Source organism: Phasianus colchicus, chromosome 4 (assembly GCF_987193195.1).
Source record: "Phasianus colchicus chromosome 4, bPhaCol1.hap1.1, whole genome shotgun sequence".
NCBI classification, from domain to species: domain Eukaryota; kingdom Metazoa; phylum Chordata; class Aves; order Galliformes; family Phasianidae; genus Phasianus; species Phasianus colchicus.
In genome coordinates this window covers 43217298-43239963 of record NC_143439.1, presented here as the reverse complement: position 1 = coordinate 43239963, position 22666 = coordinate 43217298, and the positions used below count along the sequence as shown (strand labels likewise).

Below are 22666 nucleotides of genomic sequence, written 5' to 3'. Positions count from 1 at the left end.
GATGTAAGCGTCCTTAAAATGAACGACTAGATCTGTTTTCTGGTGTTCATCTGCCAAGAAGGAAATTACATAGTCATCAGTTTGCTTTCAAGAAAGCTGTTATAGACTGTGTAATGCCTGCATATTTTCAAATTGCAGTATTACCTGCCCCTCCTTTTTATCCCAGTTCTGGTTTGAGACTATACAAAAGCAATTTCCACACTGACACCTGGTGGTAGTTCTGTAATGCTGTGTTGCTGCAAATGCTATACACGGCTGTACTGCAGGTTTAGGTATTAGGTGCTGTGCCCTACAGCCCTTCTGATGTCTTATTGACAGCTTAAAATGGAGGATGATTGCCATCAAACCTTTATGCTGCTTTCCACAGAGCAAGGAAAGTAATGAGCAAAGGAGTGATTCCTCAATATTTATCTCATTTTGCTGAGCTTAAATATTGCATAATAAAAAAGAGTCTGCGGTGCATGAAACTAACTAATTATAGTAATTATAGAGGAATTGTTGTAAAAGTGTAGTGGCATAGTTTATTGAGGTCCTGTTCTACTGACTGTATGTACATTGGGGAGGGTAGATTAGCTCAGGACAGGGGCCACATCACACATAGTCACATTGTATGAATATATCTAGAGTCCTAGAGCCATGATATTTTGACTCATCTGGGCTCCTATACTAATTAGACCTGCTATGTGTGAGTATGATAAATAAATTAACAAGAGCCATGACAGAGCCTTTCAAGATGAGCACAGCAAATGGCTGCAAGGTATTACTCTGCCCATATCCTGTTATGTATCAGGTTCAGTAGCTTCCATTTAGAAAACATCTAAGACAGGACAACATGTAAGAACAACTCGATCGAGAAAAGGAAAATGCAAGCTTCTATGGTGTCATGGCTCTGTGAATACATATTAACCTCCTGTCAAATTCATTTCACGTCATTATTTTTTTTATATATAACACATGTTATGAACATACTTTATAGAGAAACATGTTTTTAAAAGTAGATCTGAGTTTCCTTAACAGTGGATAAAAACTTAAGTCCCTCATGATTTATTTAGTTTTGGTTCAGACTAATTCCAGTGTGAGGTTTGTGAATTCTCTAGCTGTTCCTTAAAGTTCATTTTATGGGTGTAAAATTGAGCTAAGTATTTCTTTTTATTGGCAAAGTAATGGCAGACAGTGGTTGGTCTTAATGATATGAAGGTTAATTTCAGATCTAACTTTTCTGTGAGATTTCAGTGTGAACATGAATAGTTACATGTATTATGAAAATTCAGTTAAGTAATTCATTTAGGTGTGTAGATAAGAATATTTTACATTTAAGTAGCTGTTCTTTAATATGCATAATAGTAAACAGTTCAAGAGTTTGGCATCCAAATCAGATAGTTTAATATGGTATAAAATTCATTATAATCAATGACAAATAAAGAGGGGCATTCAATCCAAAAGGACTGCAAATTATTCATTATATTTTATCTTTTAGGCAGAATAGCTTTTTTGAATAGTGTTAATTGATCTGATAAATCTCAAAGAATGGTAGTATAGTGTTCTATTTAAATTTCTGTAATACATAATTCCTGAAAACTGCTATAGTGATTTTATTTTTGTGATTTCAGGATAGTTTTCATATTTGTGTCTGTATATTAACTGAGTTTGTAGGATCAATGTCAATTCTTTTGAACTTTCTGGTTTGTCTTTTTTTTTTTTTTTTTTTTAAGCTTGTTGTTTTCTCTGTTTCTACACACTTCTGTGTATTGATCATTTTATCATTCTTTCTCCTCTGGTTAAACAGGCATTATTGAGACTGCTGATCACCTGGATCGTGAGACTACTTCACATTACTGGTTGACTGTTTATGCAACAGACCAAGGTGTTGTGCCTTTATCATCTTTCATTGAAATCTACATAGAAGTTGGGGATGTTAACGATAATGCTCCTCAGACAACAGAACCAGTTTATTACCCAGAAGTCATGGAAAACTCACCTAAGGATGTATCCGTCGTTCAAATTGATGCATTTGATCCAGATTCTAGCTCAAATGAAAAGTTAACATACAAGATTACAAGTGGAAATCCTCAGGGATTCTTTTCAATAAACCCCAAAACTGGTAAGTACAGTGCAGTATTTTAAATATGAGTGAATCAATGTTTTTGCATAAATTCATGAAATGGGCAAGATTATGTCTCTGGTTTAACATTGTTAGCAGGCCTCAGGTAGTTGCAGAGATAACCTGCTAACTTTGTATCAGGAAATGATACAAATCAGTAAGTGTATCTGAGAGTGAAACAGTTTGTTCAGAGAATTTGACTTCTGCACCCTGCCCCTTTTTGAGGTGGTTTACGTCAGAGTAGCTCAGGTTTAGACTGGTCAATGTCCATTTGGATTTGTAGTGCAGTAAATATGCTCTTAGTGTTTTTTAGCTTAGGTTTATCCAAATTGTTTTTAGCAATCTCTGTCTTCCAGTTTGCATGCACAGTTTTTAAGCCGGTTCCTGCCTCTGTCCCTTCCAGTTAATGTTGGACAAGACAGTGCAAGCCATTTATTAACTGGGTGTTATTTACACACATCTTCCCTAATATTAAAAAAGAGGTACCTGGGTAGGTAGGGCACAGCTTATGTTTTTATATGTTGCGCTTACTCTCTATGCTGAGTACAAATTACAGGAGACTTCTGATTTTCTGTCAGAAATTTCTCAGAATCCAGAGATTTTTAGACTAAAGGCTATAGGTGGAAAGGCAGAAAAAAGCCACATTCATTTAGCTGTTGCTCATTCATGGTTAGAATTTCAGGAGATTTAAATGAGCAACAAAATCCTATGAGTGAGAGGCATGTTTTGAAGATTGAGCTTACACTAGACTTCATTATGTTTCATGGTTTTAGCTCAGAGTGTAAAAGAATTGCATGGTATATAAGCTGCAGTTGCTGCATCAGCAAAGCTCTTGAGCACAAACACAGATATATTATTAGGAATTTTTTTTAACAATAATTTCTTTGTCAATGTGTTCTGCATCTGCTCGTGAGACATTGCCAACGGGCATGCAAGAAATAACATAAGGAAAAAAAGGTCTTTAGCATAGTTAAGGCCTATAGCTACTGTATTTATAGAAATGTTTGTTTTACTACAAAGGCAACCTTCAATGTAAAACAAGAAAAATTCAAAACCAGTGAGTGCAGTAACTATTTTTATTTCTCTTTCCTTCTGTATTCACACATGATCTGAAATGAAATTTTTTCTGGTCATTCTATACTAGCATTCCTTTCTTTCTGTTTCTGCAAAGTATTATTGCCTACTCCTTTGATAATTCTGGTCTCAAAATATTGATTTTAAAATAGCAGAAATAGCCTGAGAGTTACCTGGAAAAAACTGGCTTTGGTGCTCAAACTGCAAGTGAACATAAGCTCTGTGTACATTTACATTTTAGTATATAATTGGCCAACTACTGTGGGGTGTCATGTACTTATTTTTTCTATACCATGTTTTTTGTTTTTTTTTTACTCTTTGCTCTGATCCTTTCTATCTCATCTCCTGCTTTCCATATAATTGCATAATGTTTCCCGTGCTTTTTGTATGGACACTTGCATGTCTGCCTCACTGTAGTTTTGAGGTGAAAAAGCATCTTTATTTTTGTGTAGGAAAAAAAATCTTTTCAGGAGAAGATTGACTTATCTTCAGATTGTGTTCGTAGTTTTTCACATCAGTATAGTACTGCTGATCCCACTTATGTTAAAAAGCAAGCTTAAGGGACCTTGCACACTAGATGTTGAAGTGATGAGGAATACTTAATAGAGTGCTAATAAAGATTTTCTGTCAAGTGAGTTTCTCACCTGCCTTTATTATGGCACTGTACTGTAGAATTAAGCTAAGTGTTCCAGAGGACTTCTCTCAGGTCCGTGTTAAAGGGAAAAAAACAAATGAAAACAAATAAGCCATTAATTAATTAAGCCAGGGTACAAGTACTGAAAAATAATTTTCTCTAGTTTATATTCAGCAGAGGGGAAAATGTTGTCTTTAAAGACAATTAAAATCACACTGGTGGGTAAATTCCCTGTTATCTGCTATTGTTAAAATTATAATGCTAGACAGACAAAGATAATAAACATAGAGAGGGGGGAAAGAGAACAGGTGGATGGACGGAGGAGAATCCTCTTGCTGTTTTCTGTTGTGTTCCAGAGTATGCTGAAGTAAGTTCAATGAAAACTAAGTAGCTAGCTCAAGTATATTGTCTTCATACTATATAGGACATTGCATTTCATGTCATCTAATTGTCAGTATTCTTTTTCCTTGCATGTGTTTGGTTTGAAGCTATGAATCTGTCGTAGATACTGAGGTAGTCAAAGCTCTTTTTGATCACTAGGGTTATCAGGTTTGTTACTTCCCAAGTCTCTCATTTGTCTACTGGAAATCAGATGTGTTTCACCCAAATGGATCTTATTAGTGGTAAAAGCTCTTTCACTAGGACTCTTAAGGAGCTTAAAAATGACTTTAAAAGACATGTGTTACTGTTGTAGTTATAACACAATGTATTTTATCTCCTTCAATTAACTAGAATAGAATATGTTTGACTAGAATTAGTGAGAACAAATCCTGTCTCATTTGCTTTTGCAAATATGTCACCCTTTTGGACCTTGGAAGCTGTCATGCTCTAAGGTGTTTGTCAGAAGATGAGAAACCTTCACAGGGTCCCAGGTTTCCCTTCCAGTCAAACAGGAGGTAAAGCTGGAATATGGATCAACTCGTTAACTGTGTGCCATTATAACATTGAAAGCAGCAGAGTAAAAATGTGTGTTATGTTTATTGCTTTGGTTGCCTGTGCGGCCCTAGAGGAAAATTTAAGGACTGCAATGGCATTCGGTCCAAGTAAAGGAAAGATGAGTGTTTGGATTCTTAAAATACACAGTCAGTGACTAAAAATACACTTCAGCTGATACTACGTTGTTGTCTCTTCTCTGTGTCAAGGATCCACCTTCTTCTGTCTTTTATAGAATTTAACACTATGGTGCATGGCTAGAGCTCTCACCCACTAGAGTAATAGAGATTATAAATAGTAATAACCTACATGTAATTTATGTCAAGTAAAATATGTAGCTAGTTCATTTCTACCACTTATAGCATCTAAACTAAGATGTATGTGACTGCCTTTGTACAACATGCCTAAATTTTAGATGGAAAAATTGACATGGATTTGTGTAGAGAATAGTTCATCTTTCACAGGAAGTTTTCATGAAAAGAACTGTTGATTAACTGATCTGTTACAAAAAAAAAAAAAATGCTGCTTGCCTAAGTGTTATCATCTATCTGCATTCTTCTTAGAGTGGTCTGTTTCAAAGTCTTCAGTAAGACTTCATTGGCACTTGAAAATATCTTTATTATTTTAAGTATTTATAAATAACTTCATTGAAAATAAGCATTGCTACATTTTTCTTTGCATGCAGAAGTGATATTTCACTTTTTGAAACAGAATATATAACAAGACATTGTATAGCATTTTGTAATCTTTTCAGATATTCTTAGCCTTCAATTAAAGCAAATAAAATATTTTCTTTAATTTGGGAGTTGCTATATATTGGAGAGGAAAAAAAAAAAAGATGCTGTACCATGTAAGCTGCCCAAGTGTAATAAAAATAGTCACCATAATATTGTTTCTAGGAAAGAACTAGAGCATAAATGAATTTCATGACTCTCATTATCAACTTGAACGCAACTGCGGTTGAGTCTGTGGATTCCCCATCATTGGAAGTGTTCAAAGTTGGGTTGAATGGGGGTTTTGAGCAACTTGTCCCTGCCCATAGTAGCAGGATTGGGTGAGACCTTAAAGTTGATTCCAACCCAAACTATTCAGTTTGTATATGTAAGTTGTAGTAGAACTTTATTTAACTTCTTGTGGAATAGCTTATAATTAAACATGGAAGGAATTGACAAAAATTATAGAGATCCGAGTCATTTTAATGTGTTTGGATATAAATAGTTAGAATTGACAGAAACTGAAATCTATTCAGAACTCACATGCTGGGACTAAAATGCTTAGTGTTACCTTTTTAAACTGGAGTTTAAAAGAGCAGGGAGTCTCTGGAAAGATTTGCTCTTTAGAATCCTCATTTAGTTATCTAAAGCAAAAGATTATGTGACAGTAAATATTTTCTGTTATTCTTCAACGCTCAGTATATGCTTTTTTTTTATGGTATGTATAATATAAGAAAGTAGTTCAGTAATTTTTTACTGTTGATTGCATATGTGGCTCTTTTGTTTTTTTTTGTTTTTCACTTTTATATTCTGTAATTGCCTTCTGGCAAGGTCACAAGTACTTGAGTCAGTGGAATTCCTCTGGCCTAACACTGCATCTGTTTTCATTTGGATTTTATTGTTTTGCCATGTCGTTATTTAAAAGATGGCTACTTCTCAGTGATACAGGCTTTGTCATATTAATGCATCAAGCATTGCTGAGATAAGGAGTATGAAAGAAGCCTGTATTGCTTTCTTGTAGGTGGTAATATCTGCAATGGAATGGCAAAGCAAAAGGAGTTCCAAATTCTCCTCAGTATCACTGAGCAAGAGCTAATCAGGAGATAGAGAATTATAGATATAGAGATAGGATGGAAGACCCTTGCATATTTTTTTTATTACCTTGTCCCGTGGCCATTTCTTTTATTACCTTCTGGTCTTGTGGAATAAATTTTCTTTTGCCAAATTGATATGCTTCCTTACACTCCCCTAGGACGTATGCTACATTTATTGTACTGAATAGATTTGACTTGGGGAAAGAACAGTAAATAACATTTTCTCTAGTAACCATCCCTTGCTTCAGAAATCGAAAACAATAATGGCAAATGAGGCAGGAAGCTATTGAATGTTGTGTCATGTAAGAATTTGGGATCAGATTTGCAGAAATGCTGAGAATAAAAGCATAACTTCCTATGCCTTGACATAAGAATTGATACACAGCTTCAAAAATTAGACTTGAATTCATAACCTGGACAGGAAATTAACCAAATCAATTTTGAGTGCTCATTCCACAGTACTTCAATTTTGCAGGTATAAAACAGGAATAATTGCACTCCCCAGTTGTACGGGAGCATTGTGATATATCCCAATTCATATTTATGAAGAACTTGCTTTGTATTATCTCGAGAATTCCCACAGTCATTCCTCTAACAAAATTAGTAATCCGATGGTACAGGAGTTAGGCCAGTTAGATAAGGCCTTCGTACATGGGGGATTCCTACACAAACGCTGAGTGATTACCCATTCTGGAATCTACTGTATCCTGTGCTCTGTCCCTTAATGTATATGCACAAGAAAGTGAAATTAATGACTTGGTCATATTAATGTATTTTGTATAGGATTTAATATTATTTGATTCAACTTTTGCTCTTAATTTTTTTCTGTGTTCTCTTTTAACATCTGGTGTTTCTGAAAATACTTAAAAGTGATCCTGTGGCAACTTAGAATTGTGGCAGTTTGCTTCCTGAAATTATACCACACCTCAAAACATGGATTACAGAGTTAATATCAACCTTCAAGCTGTACTGAATTAAAAACCCTTTTTTAGGCACTATCCTACCATATAATGCTATTTTAATATAAAAGCTTTGTTCTGTCAACATTAAAACAACAACAATTAAAAATTGTGTAACATTGAGTCTATTGATCTTGTTCTCTGTTTCTCAGCATCTTGCAGTCATTAGAGCTTTGTGAGTTTATAAAATGTTAGTAGCTCTTGGAGAAATCATCTGCTTCACTCAATTATACCCATTTTACACTGTTTGTAGCCTTCAGAGCAGTATCTTTCTTGTGTGTGTGTGGCTGATTTGGAGACAAGTGAAATAGGAAATGAATACAGCTGCATACAACTTCCATGGGTTTCCGATAGCACTGGAGAATGACTCAGTGAGGAAGTGAAGGGGCAGTGAGTGTACAATAGCATGGGTTTACTTTTAACAAAGGAAATCTTTGTTGTTTAACTACGTGCAGTTTTTAACCCCAATTGAGCTAATATTTTAGAACTTGAATAAAACAAGGACTACTTCATTGCACACAAATGTGATTCAAAGTTAAATAAAAACCCCAAACATTGTAATTGTTTTTCTTACTCCTCTAGCTCACAAACCGTGCCATCCTCAGTTATTGTTCATGTGAGTCCCAGAACTCAGGGAGTGTAGCAGCTCATATGCGCCCAACTCCTTGCTTGTCATGTGTGGAGAAAATAAATTACTTTAGTACACTATCTCTAGAAGAGATTTTTTTTCTTTACCTTTATTGGAAATGTGAATGGAAATAACCTGGATACTTTTTAAAATTCTGCAACCAGACGGGGTTACAGGAGTAGACAAAATACTGTATAGACACACATTTTGAAAGAGTTCATTCTGCGAAAATCTAATTTTAGCATGGTTTTAGAGTATTGTTTAAAGCATTTGAAGATCTGTGGTTGAACTAGTTGTCTTATTTTGAGACCGGTGGACAAGCTTATATGTGTGAAATTTTTCATAACATCTTTATGTTCTTTCTGCAATATCCTGGGATTTGATACTGGAAAAGATAGAAAATTTGCTGTTATAGGTAGCTTTCTTAAAAAAAAAAAAAAAGAAAGAAAGAAAGAAAAGAAAAAGAAAAGAAAAAGAAAAGAAAGAAAAAAAAATTTGCAAGTACTTATGTAGGGATTATTTCTTTTAATTTGTAGATGCTTCTGTATTGCTTTAAAAAAAAAAAAAAAAAAAAAAATCAGTTATATCTCTTTAGAAGGAGGAGCTGGGAAAAACAAAAGGGAAACAAAGTACCAATGCAGTAATCCTTTCCCTCTGCTCTTTCGGTCTTGGATCATCACAGTCTTCAGGTCATATTCTTCATTATACATAGTGTGTAATGAAGTGGAAATTTAAAAGAAATTGGAACTTTCTCTACAGAATAATTATTTAACTTCCTCATGTGCTGATGCAGATAAGATATTGGCGGCATATTCCTATCTATCACGTATGCCTTTTGAACTGGAATATATAATGTGTGAAATTACAGTTTATATGTTGATGAGGGATTGTTATGAGCCACTTGCCAAGTACCACCTTTACACAGTCTAATGGTTTGTGGAGGTATCCATCTTTCCATGATAAGTTCTATGAGTAGCATGACTGTAATGAAGTTTGTATATGTAATAACACTATGACATTAGTATTGACTGATTTCCTATTAAGAAATGTTTATTCAGTCAGAAGTAGTGCCCATATCAACAGCTAGATTGATTTGATTTTTGAGTGATGAAGATCAATAGCAAAGTAGTATGAGCTACATCTAAGTATTGAGATGTTCTGTTTTATGCTGGTGATATTTTATGGTCTCTACATGTTCTGGTTCAGTGGGTGGTCTCATTTGTATAAATATAGTCGATGTGGCAGGATAACTGAGATCAACACCCAGCCTTTAATGTGTTGAGTCCTTAGTTGCTGTAGTAAGCGAGACCACATATAAAACTAGTACTTTTCTCAGTTTTCTTGCATCCTGTAGGGTTATTTCAGAACTTTTTACCAAGAGGCACTTCCTGATTATGGAATGATAAATGCTAAAACTTTTCATTAAACATTCTTATTTCCTACTTAATTTTGAACACACTAATAGAATTATTCAGGAAATGTCAAACAGTTTTCATGATTTGAAAAAAAATAAAATCTCATACTACTATGTATTTTCTACTCTTCCCTCCAATATGTTTCGTTGTTTGTGTAGAATTTTATTAAGCGCCAAAAAGAGTTCAACAGTTGGTGTTATTACTAAGTTGTTCTCAACTAATGCTATCATGGTTTATTATTTACTGTGACAGCACCAAAACAGAGGCTGTTTAGTGGGCATTTTACCTAACTTAATAAAAACAGTTGAATTGCATGAAAGCAGTTTTGACATCAAAACAGTAGGCAACATGGAAGCCTGCTCTGATATTTTCTTTGAAATCATATATTCTTAATTATCTCTAATAACTTTTAAAATCTTCCATTGAATTTTAGGATGTTTATGTAGCAAGGATCATTGCTGTGTATGAAAATTTGGATTTTTATGTTTGCACCTGCTAACTACAAGTCTTGATGAATGCTTTCAGTTAACTCAATGCAGAAAGATCAAAATTAGACTTTGTTCAGATATCTTGCATTTCAGACATTTATGTATATATATATATATATTTTTATATCGATATATATTTATATATCAACCAACTATTAACAGCTTTACCAGAAGAGTAAAATCCAAAGAGTTCTTTTTCTTTCCTTTGAGAATTTGCCTGTCTTCATTAATCCACATATGTGTTTCAACAATTTTATGAGAGATTAATAATGGAATTGTAAACTGTGACAGAGGAAGTGGCCTCAGGACTAACCAAATCCTCTAACAATTGATTTTAAATATTTCTCTCAATTAACTGTGGGGTGTTTTTTTTTTTCAAGTCAGTGCTAGCCACAGTCAGCTAAAAATGGTGTTTGCAAAGATTACTGAAGACATTGTTGGGTGATTTTATGGAAATAATTCTACACATACTTACACATTGAAGATACAGGTCTCAAAATGAGAGAATAAAGAAGAGCAATGAAGATAAGTTACTTAGAGAATCAATTCCTGGTAGAATTTGGGTTTAGTATGCCAAATAGTGCTGAAAGCAAGGGCATTTTTTGCAAGGCCAACGAAGACATAACAAAAATTTATAGTTTTCTATTGATAATAACAGCAAAGTTGATTCAACATCAAGTTTATTATCATTGCTACTAGCATCCTTTGAATAATTGTATTAAGATTTTGGGGTTTTTGTTTCTTTTCACTCAGAACTATTTTAAACATTTTTAGGTACTGTTTCTTTCTATGATTTCACCTTATACTGCTCGTGACTCCCAGTTCTACTTTTTTTTTTTTTTTTCCAAAGTGCAAGAAAAACAAACTACCAAAAGAATGTGATTGACAGTGAAACTGGCTATTTACTAAGAGCTCTCAATTACTCAGAATGCCAGATCTTAGGCTTAGGTTTGTTTTGCTGGTGTTTTTATGGGCTGTGAAGTAATTATTTGTTCAGTTATTTTCATAATTTCTCAAGCAGTTTTGATAGTAAAAGAATTACTGCAGAAGTAATTATACCATTGTCTTAATAAAGATAGACTGAACATGAAATACTCCATGACAAATTAGATACACAATGCTATCTAGTTAATTTTGTACATTTGAGCTATTTCCTATTTTTCTATAATTATCACTGAACACAGATTTTATACTTCATCCACAGTCTAGTTGAAGTTCCACAATGTTTATTGATTCATTTATGGAAATTGTTTTTTCCTTATACCATAAGTTAATAACCTTCGGTGCCTTGCTTGCCTTTGCTCTCTGCTTGTATTTACCAGAATGATTAACGAGCCCTCTGATCAGCAAATTCCAGATCTTTGCATCTAGCTGCTGTTAAAATAGTTCAGGGAAGTGATTCTTAGTAAGTGCAGTGTGCACACAGTTCTTGCAGGAAGTTACATTTTGTAGTCGTTGGATTGAGTAATTAAATTGCCCAGCTACTGATGAACTTTGTGACTGTTAGTACGAAATGTCAGCCATAAGATGAAGTAATTTACTTCTTGCCCCTATATACAAAGATTGCAGTCTGTCCTAGTAACTTGTAACAAATTCATAAGCACTGATATTACTGTACTTCAGTAAATGCCTAATGTTCTGACACAGACAAACCCCTATGGACTACGCTCGTTATCCTGACATGGCTTGGATCAAGATCGCAATCATTCATTTGTTTCTTTTCATGGAGTACTATGCAGTAATAAGCAGGCCATTTATTCATCGGGTGTGCCAAAAATGATTTTTTGTGGATGAAATCCAGAGCGTATTTATCAGCATCTGAAACAGGAATATGCATGTGCCTAAATAAAAGAAGACGGTCTGAAAAATCAGTGGAGACTGGAATTCTATGAAGCGTTTTAGACCTTTCCGACTCAAGTTTACTAGCAGCATGGACACTGTAGAAATGTCTTACTGGCTTCTGCCTCAACAGCTGCAGGTGGGAAGTGAAGGGGGAAAGCTCTGAATGATGGTGCTGGCTGAATGCTATCATCCTGTATTTAACAGGAAGGGAAAACTGATTTCAGCAGAACATACGAGAGTGGGTCTCTGTTTAAATTTTTCTAAAGCTAGCTGTTTATAAGGTGGTTTAACTTGTTTTTGTAAAATAACCTGGTCATGCATAAAGCTGCATTCCTTATGCCCCAAGAGTGGATTTCAGCTACCTCCGAAAACCTGATGAACACCAGGGACTGGAAAGAGAAGGCCTCATAGTGACTTCATTATTTGTACACTTGTCAGTCTTTTGTTAGAAGAGGAAGAGCAGAAGAGACACTTAGAATTGCATTTAAATGATATGGCTTGTTCATTTTGGTGATCTTGACTGAAAATCATGGTGACAATTCTGTTGCGGGTTTTACTGAGAGCTAGTAAGATACTAGAGCAAGGAAGAGTTTGAAAAAGAAGTCAAGTTGCTAAAAAGCAATCTTTAGGACCATGTAGGCATTTCTTTATGGTATACTCTCTAGTATGATGGTTAGGATTTTTGTTTTTTTTGAATTCATCAGCCTGCATTCATAGTGGTGATTAAATTACAACATTTTACTGTCAAGCTTGAAATCGTCTATACGTAGGACATAGAATTTATATTTTATTAGCTGTAATGCTGAAATCTAGTTTTCAAGCAAAACTAAAATCCCTCTGCTAATACTTTCCATTGACTTATTGTTATTAACTTGTTTGTTTACTTTGGTTGTGAAGCCATGTCTTGGCTTACACAGAGACAAGGTTTGAGTGTAGTCTTGCCAAAAGTGCATGTATTTGAGCACAGTAACAATTAAGAATTCTGTTAGAAATGAAACAAACCTTTTCTGGTGGTTACTGTGAAGTTGACTGTAAACTTGAAATCAATTGAAAGAAAGAAGATGGGGAAAAAAAGTACTTGTCTTTCAATGGCAATGATAAAACAATCATTGTGTTCATCAATCTTGTGTTCATCAATCATTGTGTCCATCCTTTCAGAAAGTATTCGGATACTGAAAGGAGTTCCGAACAATGTCATAAGAGATCTTCCTGAGAAGTTCACTGTATTTAATTAACACAGAAGACATGATCAGATTAATGCTTCCCTGAGAAGGAAACTGCTGATTCTAGTGGACTTAGTCTATCAGACAAAAGAAGGATACATTGCAAGCTTGAATTGTGTAAAATACACTATTTTTTAAATGATCAGTAGGAAATCCTACGTAGGGGCATAACAGCGTCTATCTCCATTGAAACATAATTGACCATCAACATACAGAATGTTTGCTGTCGTTTACCCAGTATGTTAGGATTCTGTTATGCAATATTCAAAACTAGATTATCAGTATAGCCACATGTGAATTTAAAATCCATACTTAAACTCTCACACTGATGTACATATTAAGATGCTATGAAGAAAATCCCAAGATAATTGCTTTAACATTCATAGGTTATTTGCCATTTGAAGCTCAAACTGGAGGATGAAAGTGTAAATAATTAAAGTAAATTGATGGAAAGCTTTAAATTGAGTTACACTAATGCAGTCTAGGAAAATCATTTCTGCTAACTGGTTATGATTTGCTTTCAGTAGGGAAGACAAAAAACTCATCAAGAAAATGGGACTGTAGAACTGTGACCTTCCTTATCAGATCTAATTCTAGTGTATCTGTTGAAATTGTTGATAAAAATGTTATATCTGCTTTCTATTTCCTTAAGTCTTCAGTGCCAATGCATTCTGACACCAGAGAAGCTGTATTTACTTTCAAGCAGTACAATTCAAATACTGTTATACTGCATTGAAATTAAGCCTATCAGTTCAAACTCACTGGAAGCAGTTGCCAAGTCTACTGACCTGTCACTTGCTTCAGTCTCTGGGTTGTGGAAGGTTAGCCTCTCAGCTACTCACTCCAGTAGGAAGGGGGAGAAACTGGGAAAACCAGAAGGGAAAGCTCGCTGATCATAATAGAGGCAGGGGGATTGCTGACCAACTACCATCATTGTCAAGCAGTAATTTCAACTTGAGAGAAATTAACTTCATTCTTTCTCAATTAAAAAAGATTTGAGGAGTTAGAAACATAAATATTAAAACAGCGCCCTTCCTTCCCAGGGCTCACTTTCTGTTCCTTTTGTAGCTCCCCTACAGGCAAAACCACCCAATATGTGCATCGTTACCAATTGAAGGGAGGCTTTGTTGTTGTTAGAAGATATCCAGAGCCCTCACTGTCCCAAGATAAATGTGCAGTTGGAAAATCTATATGTATTTTCATACCTATAAATGCATGCATGTAGCAGAGAATATTTGATAGGCATTAAGTGGGGCTAAATTTTGAGACTTCCACCTCTTCCTGCAAAGATCATTATTTCTGTTACTGCTGCGACAATCCTTTCTATGAAGGTGTGTAATTGCATGGTGTTAATATTCTTAGTCTGGTGCCTATCTACTGTTTTACAATTTTTTAAAAGAGTTTGCCATTTCAGTATTGATTGGAGGTTGTTGTGGAGGTGTTATTTTTCAGATATGGGAGTGAGATGCAGAGGTAATGGGATATAACTAGGCACTGAGATGAAAGCTTATGTGGGACAGAATAAATCTCTGCTAATATCAGCTCCCTTGTGCTATTTTTGTTGTTGTTCCAAATGTAGGAGTTTTATTTATATTTATATAATTTAATTGCACTTTGTCTATTTTAATACCATTAAAAATGGAAATCTGAAATAAATTGTATTTGGATACAGTTCTAGCTATTTTGATTTCGCAGTAAACCTGAAACACTGTAGATATCCTCAGAATGTAATCACTAAAGAGTAAGGAGGGAGAACAGTGCAGTTGTGTTACCTGGCATGTTGGTGTTGTTTTTTGCATTTTTTTAATGGATGTTTACAGTTAGTTCCAGTTCATAACAGCACCCCTCCAGCTAGTGAGGCAGAACAGCTGTGGTTTTATTTAGAGACTAAATTATTCAGCTGCTGCTATAAAAATTTACTGTTGAGGTGAGTTTTGAAGTATTACTGAATGAAAAGATTGCACCAATTTACTAGAGATACCATTTACTTATCATTAGCTTAGAAATGTTTGTTGTAAACTTGTGTTTTCCCCAGGCTGCCTGGCCCATCTTGACATAGTGTGGACTGATTCCCAGGTGGAATAATAGAGATGTAAATTACTGGAGCTCAATGTTCCTGTTGTGTTTTGGGAGCGGAGAAGCAGTGTTGTGTGATAAGGGGAGGCAGAAAGAAAATGAGAAAGTATGACTGCAAAACAAGGCTCTGTGAGTCAGTTCTGCTTATAAATGAATGCTTTGTCACAGTGATCTTTCATTTCTCTCATTCAACAGTGCAGAGATTCTCTACACCATGTAATAAGGATTTCAAAACTGATTCTGTTACACACTTCTTCAGAGATTAATTAAAAATCATCTTTCTTTGTCACTTCTGTGCTTGGCAGCACTGGTATCTAGGTAGCCAGGGTTCATCACAATTCCAGACAAGCAGCAGCAGAGTGTGTCAGAAGCTGTAACACAGTATATTACTGTGCATTTAAGAACAGAAATTTGGCTTTCCTGTTATGTTGCCTTTTTCGTGTATTTAAGACGTGTATTTTAGAATATTTGATTAGAATTGAGAAACTTCACTGTAGATAAAAGATGTAGGAGTTGAGTTAGCAGGAGGTTCATGGTAGTTTGGGTGGTGCGGGTAGCACATCAGACAGTGAAGAATACAGGAAATCTTTACTGCAGTTGCGGTGGGCATTTCATAGTACTAGTATGGATGGCTTTGCTGGTTGTTTCTTGGACAGAATAGGAACAGGTAGCTTGGGGATGGGGGGCATTTATTGATCAGATGAGAATTTGGTGTTTGCAGAGGTGTGGATTTTCATTTGTTTGTATAAGGGGGCAGGACAAAAAGATAACTGTTAGATGAGAGTGAGAGGCATCTCCACCTAAAAGTTTGAGAGCTTTAATTTGCAGTTGAAAGAGCAGAACATTGGCTTCCGTAACAGAGAGCTGACTTACATGAAGTCCAAGAATTTTCCCCAGCTGCCTTAATGGGCAGTCACAGAAGCCACAGTGCTGGAGTCCATAGGAATGCTGGACTTCACTGTCATAACTATAATTCTGAAAAGCTCTAACAGCTAATTAAACCTCTCAGTGCTACACTGAGCATTTAGAACATGCAGACATTTGGAAAAAAAAATGAAAATCCTAGTGATTGCTCTAATCAAGCCTTATACAATGTTAAGCTGTAGGTAGTCATATTTCACTCAAGCTGAAGTTTCACTTAGGAAAGTGGCTAGCACTAAAGGGTTAAATAAAAAGAATGTCATGCATGTGTATGTGATTCTAAATCCAGAAGTGTTACATTTCCTTTGTTGGCACTAGTTTCTGCTGAATTTTCAGGATATATATGGTGAAGACTAAGCCCTTCTGTTTATGGTCTGAAGTGTTTTAACAACAGTTTGGCATGCTTGGTTGAAAAGGTTGGAAGATTTAACCAATGAAAGCATTGTATGTTTTAGTCATACTGGATATTTGTCTGCTTAGTTTTTTGAGTTGTCTTGATCATCCTCATTAACAGAAATTATATATAGAATTAGATTTTCATTAACAGAGTACAGTACTTAGAGTAGTGGCACATGGATGTGATTCTGTTTGGAGCACATGCAATGAAAGATATCTTTTTTTTTTTCCCCAAAACTGGCACTTATATAAACAGTGGATCCAGTCTTTATGACTCTCCTGGGGAACAAGGAGATAGGAAACTGCTAATACAAGCAAGCAGAAAGACAACACTTTCAGCAGTTTCCTACTTGTTACTGCCATGAGAGATGGAATCTAATATTGTGCAGTGGATGCGCACTGAATACTGGAAGTACATTCATAAAAATGCACATATTGAGATATCTCTGCTAGAATTACTTTATTCTTCTGCTTTTTTAGATCCTCTCCATCCTCAACCCAGATGTTCAGCAGCTAACTCCCTGAGTGGCTGTGCTGAAATTTACCTTGCAACTTTGGTGAGCTTTAGGGGATTCATGCTTCATGGGGTGGCTCAGGCTGAATCTCTCTGGAGGTACTCACTCAAAAGGAGTGGTTGAAATTGCTTGTGGTTCTTGAAGTCACCTACAAGTCCCTTTGCTCTGTGAAATCAGTTGAGGCATCTGCTCTGCCATTTGTTAGTTTCCAATTAACAGTCCTGTGCAGTTCCCCATAGAGCCTGTAAAAAAGAAACAAGGAGGCTTGGCCCACCTCAGTCAGGAAGTAAGGAGAAAACTTTATTTAGAATGTGACAGCAAATATTTCCAGTTGTCACTGTTCACAGCTCTGTGATCTCTGAGGGAAAATGTTATGCCGTAAAAGTTAAAACTTCATGTACTTTCCTCCCTCTCCTAAATTCACAGTACCACCACAATAGTTTTTCCTTTTTTGTTTCTTTAGTTTGTTTTCCTTTTTTTCATTCCCACTTCCTTTGGAATTAAGGACAATTACTATATAATACTACAAATAGATATCCTAACGATAACATACAAGTCTTCTACATGTTATAAAAATATAAAAACATGAAGTAGAAAAAGTTAATAGAATTTTGTTTGGAATATTTAAATGTATGATGGATTTGATAAAATGAAAAACCAAATTTCTTGATAAGCAAGGGCCGATTTGGTCATAATGGAAATGATTGTTGTTTGTACTTTTTTTTATTAATAATAATAGTTTGACTATTTGACAGCCATAGAATTGCCTTATACATGTTTTGTTCATGTTATTTAGTACATGCTGTCTATTTTGTTGGAATATGTAGACTACAATTCTCTTTTGACAGGAGCTTTGTGTAGCTATGCACAGATGGTTTCTGTTGGCCTTTTTCTATTAAGCAAAATTGTAATATGTTTTTCTTGATGTTTTTCTTACTTAGATACTCTTTTTATCAATTGAGAGACAAAAATGAAACGTTTTTTGTTATAGCAGACTAATAACTGTGTTGTAATAGCATGTGCTGGATTTCTAGTGGAGTGAAAATTGGATGGTTTGGACAGTAGTGGCTTGAGAAAGGCAGAACTAGTGCTGTATCTGAGCTAATGATTATTTGTTTTTGGAAACTGAATACAAATGGCGCTGTTAGTTTGGTTTCTTTGCCACACAAAAGCCATTAAACTGTTTGCAGGTACAAGTTGGCCCTACAAATGCCGTCAATGTGTTCACTTGGCACTGAGCCTAAACTAGGAAATCTTGTTAGACCCAACCTGGCTTTTCAGAGTTCTCTCTCTTGTATCATTGCATGCCTGGTGCAATTAACCCCCATCATGGGCAAGCCATTCAGTTGAAATTGAAAGTTGACTAAGTTAACTTCTTATGAAACTCAGTAGCTGAAATTTTAAAATTGCTGTTAGGGAGAATTAATTTTGCTAGGATATTTTTGTATTTAGATTTTTACTGTATTTTTTTCCAACTTTTCTGTTTCATTTTCTTAATTTTGAAGAAAAACTTGTAATATCTCCCTAATATTTTGTCAAACTTGTATCATATTCATGCAGCAAATATAAAATCTTGCACCAAAAAGTCCTTCTCTTTCTCTGTCATTTCTATGAGCAATACTGTTTGAGTCCTCAATTTTGCCAAATCAAGGCTGCACATGTGCATGCACGCACAGACTACTGTTCCCCAGCATAAGTGCATCTCTTCAGGTCATCCATATTGCTAAAAAAAGCAAGTGGATGTTTCTCTTGAAGTGATTATTCGAATTATTTGCATAGTGTATAGAATCACTCTTCTAATAAGGTGCATCTCTTTGAAAGTTAGACGTAGTGAAAGAAACATCCATTTCTGCTATCAGAAACATGATGTGCCAAGATGTGTTGAAAAACAGAACTGTGTCTGTTGTCTAAGGGCTACTACAGTTCAGCTTTCAGGTAACAAAGAACATTTTCATGGCTCTTAAGGATTGGAAGCCCCTCAGCCATTCCTTTAATGAAAGTTCATGTGCTACAAAAATGGAGGAGACCACCTAAGAAGAAATTAAGATTGCATATACCAGTGATTACGAGCATTACCTAACCCCCATCCAGATTATTTTCTTGAAGGATCTAAATAATTATTCTTTCATGTTACAGGTCTAATTACAACCACTTCTAGGAAACTAGATCGGGAACAGCAGGCGGAACACATATTGGAGGTAAACAATTTATTTGCTTCTCTGATTAACAGTGACTGTAAGTTCATTGTTCTTTTTAAGAAAGTTTTCCCATACTTGAAGAGTTTAGAGAACTGGATTTGGAAGTAATTTGCTTTTGTGTTCATAAAATATATTGCAGTGCACAATACTATCTGTTAAAACAATGTGTTGGGACTTTTTATTAAGAATTAAGATACAGATGAAGGCAATTTTTTTTGTTTCTATTTCTGCAAACCAAGATTTTCTTTCAAACAGTACAAAGATATGATTGTTACAATGATGATTCTTTTTTCTCTTCTTTAATTATTGGAATAGTCAGTATCACCCTTTTGAATGTAGACCAGTTAACAAGCAGTACAGAAACACTGAGAATGCAAACAGATTGAGTAGACATTTATTTCTGCATAACATGTTTATCAATCATGTAAGTGCTTACAGCAAGAGCAGGGTTAGTCTCTTCTCACTGGTGACAGGACAAGGGGAAATGGCCTCAAGTTGTGCGAGGGTAAGTTTAGGTTGGATATTAGGAAACACTTCTTTACATAAAGGGTTGTTAAGCACTGGAATAGGCTCCCCAGGGAGGTGGTTGAGTCACCATCCCTGGATGTGTTTAAAAACCATTTGGATGTGGTGCTCAGGGACATGATTTAGCAGAGGATTGTTACTTAGGTTAGCATAGTTAGGTTGAGGTTGGACTTGATGATTTTTAAGATCTTTTCCAACTTGAGTGATTCTATGATTCTAGGTAGGTCAGTTGTCAAAATGTGCATGATAGAGTCTAGGAACATGAAATTTGCACCCAAATCGTTTTATTTAGCTCATTTAATTGATATCTGGAATTTATGTAATAGATATTCTTCTCTGACATGCAGTGTGAAGGCATTATCCTTCACCTGCAGTGAGGACTTCAAGATATAATATTTATGGTGATGGTTACAGTTAAGATTTGGACCCTCTCTTGTGCTTTTTCTTGAGGATGATAGTTAGGGAACTGCTAGGTTGAGTAATCAAAGCTAACTTTAAAGCTTCTCTAGTTCTTTTTCTAACTTATCTAAGCAAGTCTGGACTTCCTCAGCGTTTGTGAAATCTGTGGAAATGTTTTCTGATAGAAATGCAAGCAAAAGACTGCATAGACTTGGGGAATGAAAGCCTTGACAGCATGAAATAGTATTTTGCAGAACTCCATTGTAGATACAGTGTTCTGGCTCTTTTCTATCACTTTGATGTACTGAAAACTAAATTTAAGGAGCTATCAGAGTGAATTTTAATTGTAGATTTCATTTTGGTAGCAGCTTTGGAAAGAACTCTTTGCATGTAAGTAGCAGTAGGGTAGAATTTCTTCTGCAGTGTGTTTCTAGTAGAAACAAAGTGAATTAACTGGCAAATCTGGTTTAGTACCAGCAATATTATTCCTGTAAATTATAAAGTCACCATATTATTCACTTCTAAATTGCCTCTTGAAATCTGCTTGTGTCGTTGTCCTAAAGCACTTAATGTCAGTTGTATCTCATTTCTGTGACCCTCTTCTATGTGGATAGGTTGTAAAATTGGTATCAAATGACTTTTGCTTCTATGCATAGCATATTGTACTGACTTTTGTGTTGGATTTATACCGTTAAATAAATTGAGCTGTGGATCATTCTCTGGCTCTGAAACCACCAGGCATAGTATGGCTTTGAAAGCGTATAACAGATCCCCAGAACAGACTGGCCATGTCCAAGTTGCCTCTTGAGAGTGGTGCCTGAATTATGTGAATTCTCAGATCTGAGAGAGTGCTGATTGTTTTGGTCATAACTTCTCAGACTTCATACTAGTGGTGTAAAGCTGTATAGTAATGCACATGCCTGTGTTCCAGATCCTGTTTGGTGTCATCCTACCAACATAATCTGTAAGAATAAAGCCTTGCCTTTTGATATTACAATAAAATAAATAAAAACTGAGCAAATTTATCATATATTATTACAAGATATCATAATATGTACAGAACTCAGGCTTTTTTAAGGTTGCAGTATCACACAGTGTCACACAATGGTACATAATCTACTGTCAGTGTTCTCCATAAAGAGATAAGCTGATTGCACTTAGTTTGGAACATTGATTACTTCTGAGTGGTATTCTTTATAACTCATCATTCTTTCTTCATTTTGAATTCCAGCTAGTTTTTAAAGTTTTAAATAAAAGTTTGCTTAGCATTCAATGCCAGAATCCTTAACTGCAGCATGATAGTGACAGTGTGACCCAAAGTAGCAGTTTTCCCATTTGTTTGTTTCATGTTGACATCTTTGAAAATGGGTTGAAAGAAAACCAGAAATGCACAGAATGATGGACAATATTATAAGCCACTTGAGCCAAGTGCTATGCATCTGGCTAATTAATTGAGTATTGAAATGTTGACCAGATGGGTTGACGGGTTTATTCTTTGTTTGCTATTAAAAGTGATATTTGATTGCACTCCTGCTTATGTGGTAGTAATTAGTATGTCCCATTCCTTTTAGTCCCAGCTTGTAACTATTTTGTGAGTGCCAGTTGGATAACTTACTTCTAATGCAATTATTTCAGAATTAACTTCACGTTATTCCCTCATATCATAGTGTTCAATTTGTCATTTCAGTAATATCTGCTGTTACATCAAATCAAACAACAATTTGCCTTTTTTTTTCTTGGCTCAGGGCAGTATTTTGTTAACAAGTTATTCTGTACCCTGTGCAAATTCCTTTTCTGATGTGTGTGGGTTTTGTGAACTGAAGATAAGTGATGTTCAATTCTATGTACTAAAGAGAACAGATAATCATATTTTGAAATCCTACCATCTATTAGAGTTGAGCGCGAATATTTCCATTTCATGTCGCTTAATGTGTTTTGTCATGATTAATCACTGGTATCATTTACACTTTTTCATTTCTTACGTGCTTAGGAATGATACCTTCACTTCATTTCTATTTCTATATTTTTTCCTAAAAAAAGATGGAAAAGGATCAAAAAAGAGCATATCAGATTATGTGCAAAAGTAAAACTATTGTCAATCATTATCAATAGTAAATTCCTTTTCTAGTCAGGGATTTCATCAGGGATTCAATTCTACTCTTCAATCAGTAGACCTACTTTGTGTCCATGTTGTGTTTTTATGTTGAAGACAGAGTGAAGTCAGAAAATGATGCCTGCTTCTGTAACTCCCTATTAACCACATACTTGTAGGGTCAGGAAGCAGGAACACCACCTCCGTATCTTTTTCCTTCTTTGAAATAGGTTCTAAATTAACTTAGCATATCAGATAGATGCCTTATTAGCTTATAATTATTGATAAATTATTGGCAATTATAATATTATTGAATAATAATAATTAAAAATAAAAATAAATATAAAATAAATATATATTAATGAGGAATTAGTAAGAAGTAAAGTAAAAAGGTAAGATTGCTACATATGAAGTAAGTTTCTGCATCAGTTTGGTCTATT

At 35.1% G+C, this 22666-nt stretch overlaps 1 protein-coding gene across 1 annotated transcript in view; it reads left to right on the top strand.

Moving 5' to 3' along the window:
* FAT1 (FAT atypical cadherin 1) overlaps positions 1 to 22666 on the top strand; it is a 103324-nt gene that overhangs the window by 32937 nt on the left and 47721 nt on the right. Inside the window, exons 3-4 of the mRNA XM_090139357.1 lie at positions 1787 to 2101; positions 19149 to 19210. Of these exons, the coding sequence (XP_089995483.1) occupies positions 1787 to 2101; positions 19149 to 19210 (377 nt within the window). The remainder of the gene's footprint in view (positions 1 to 1786; positions 2102 to 19148; positions 19211 to 22666) is intronic.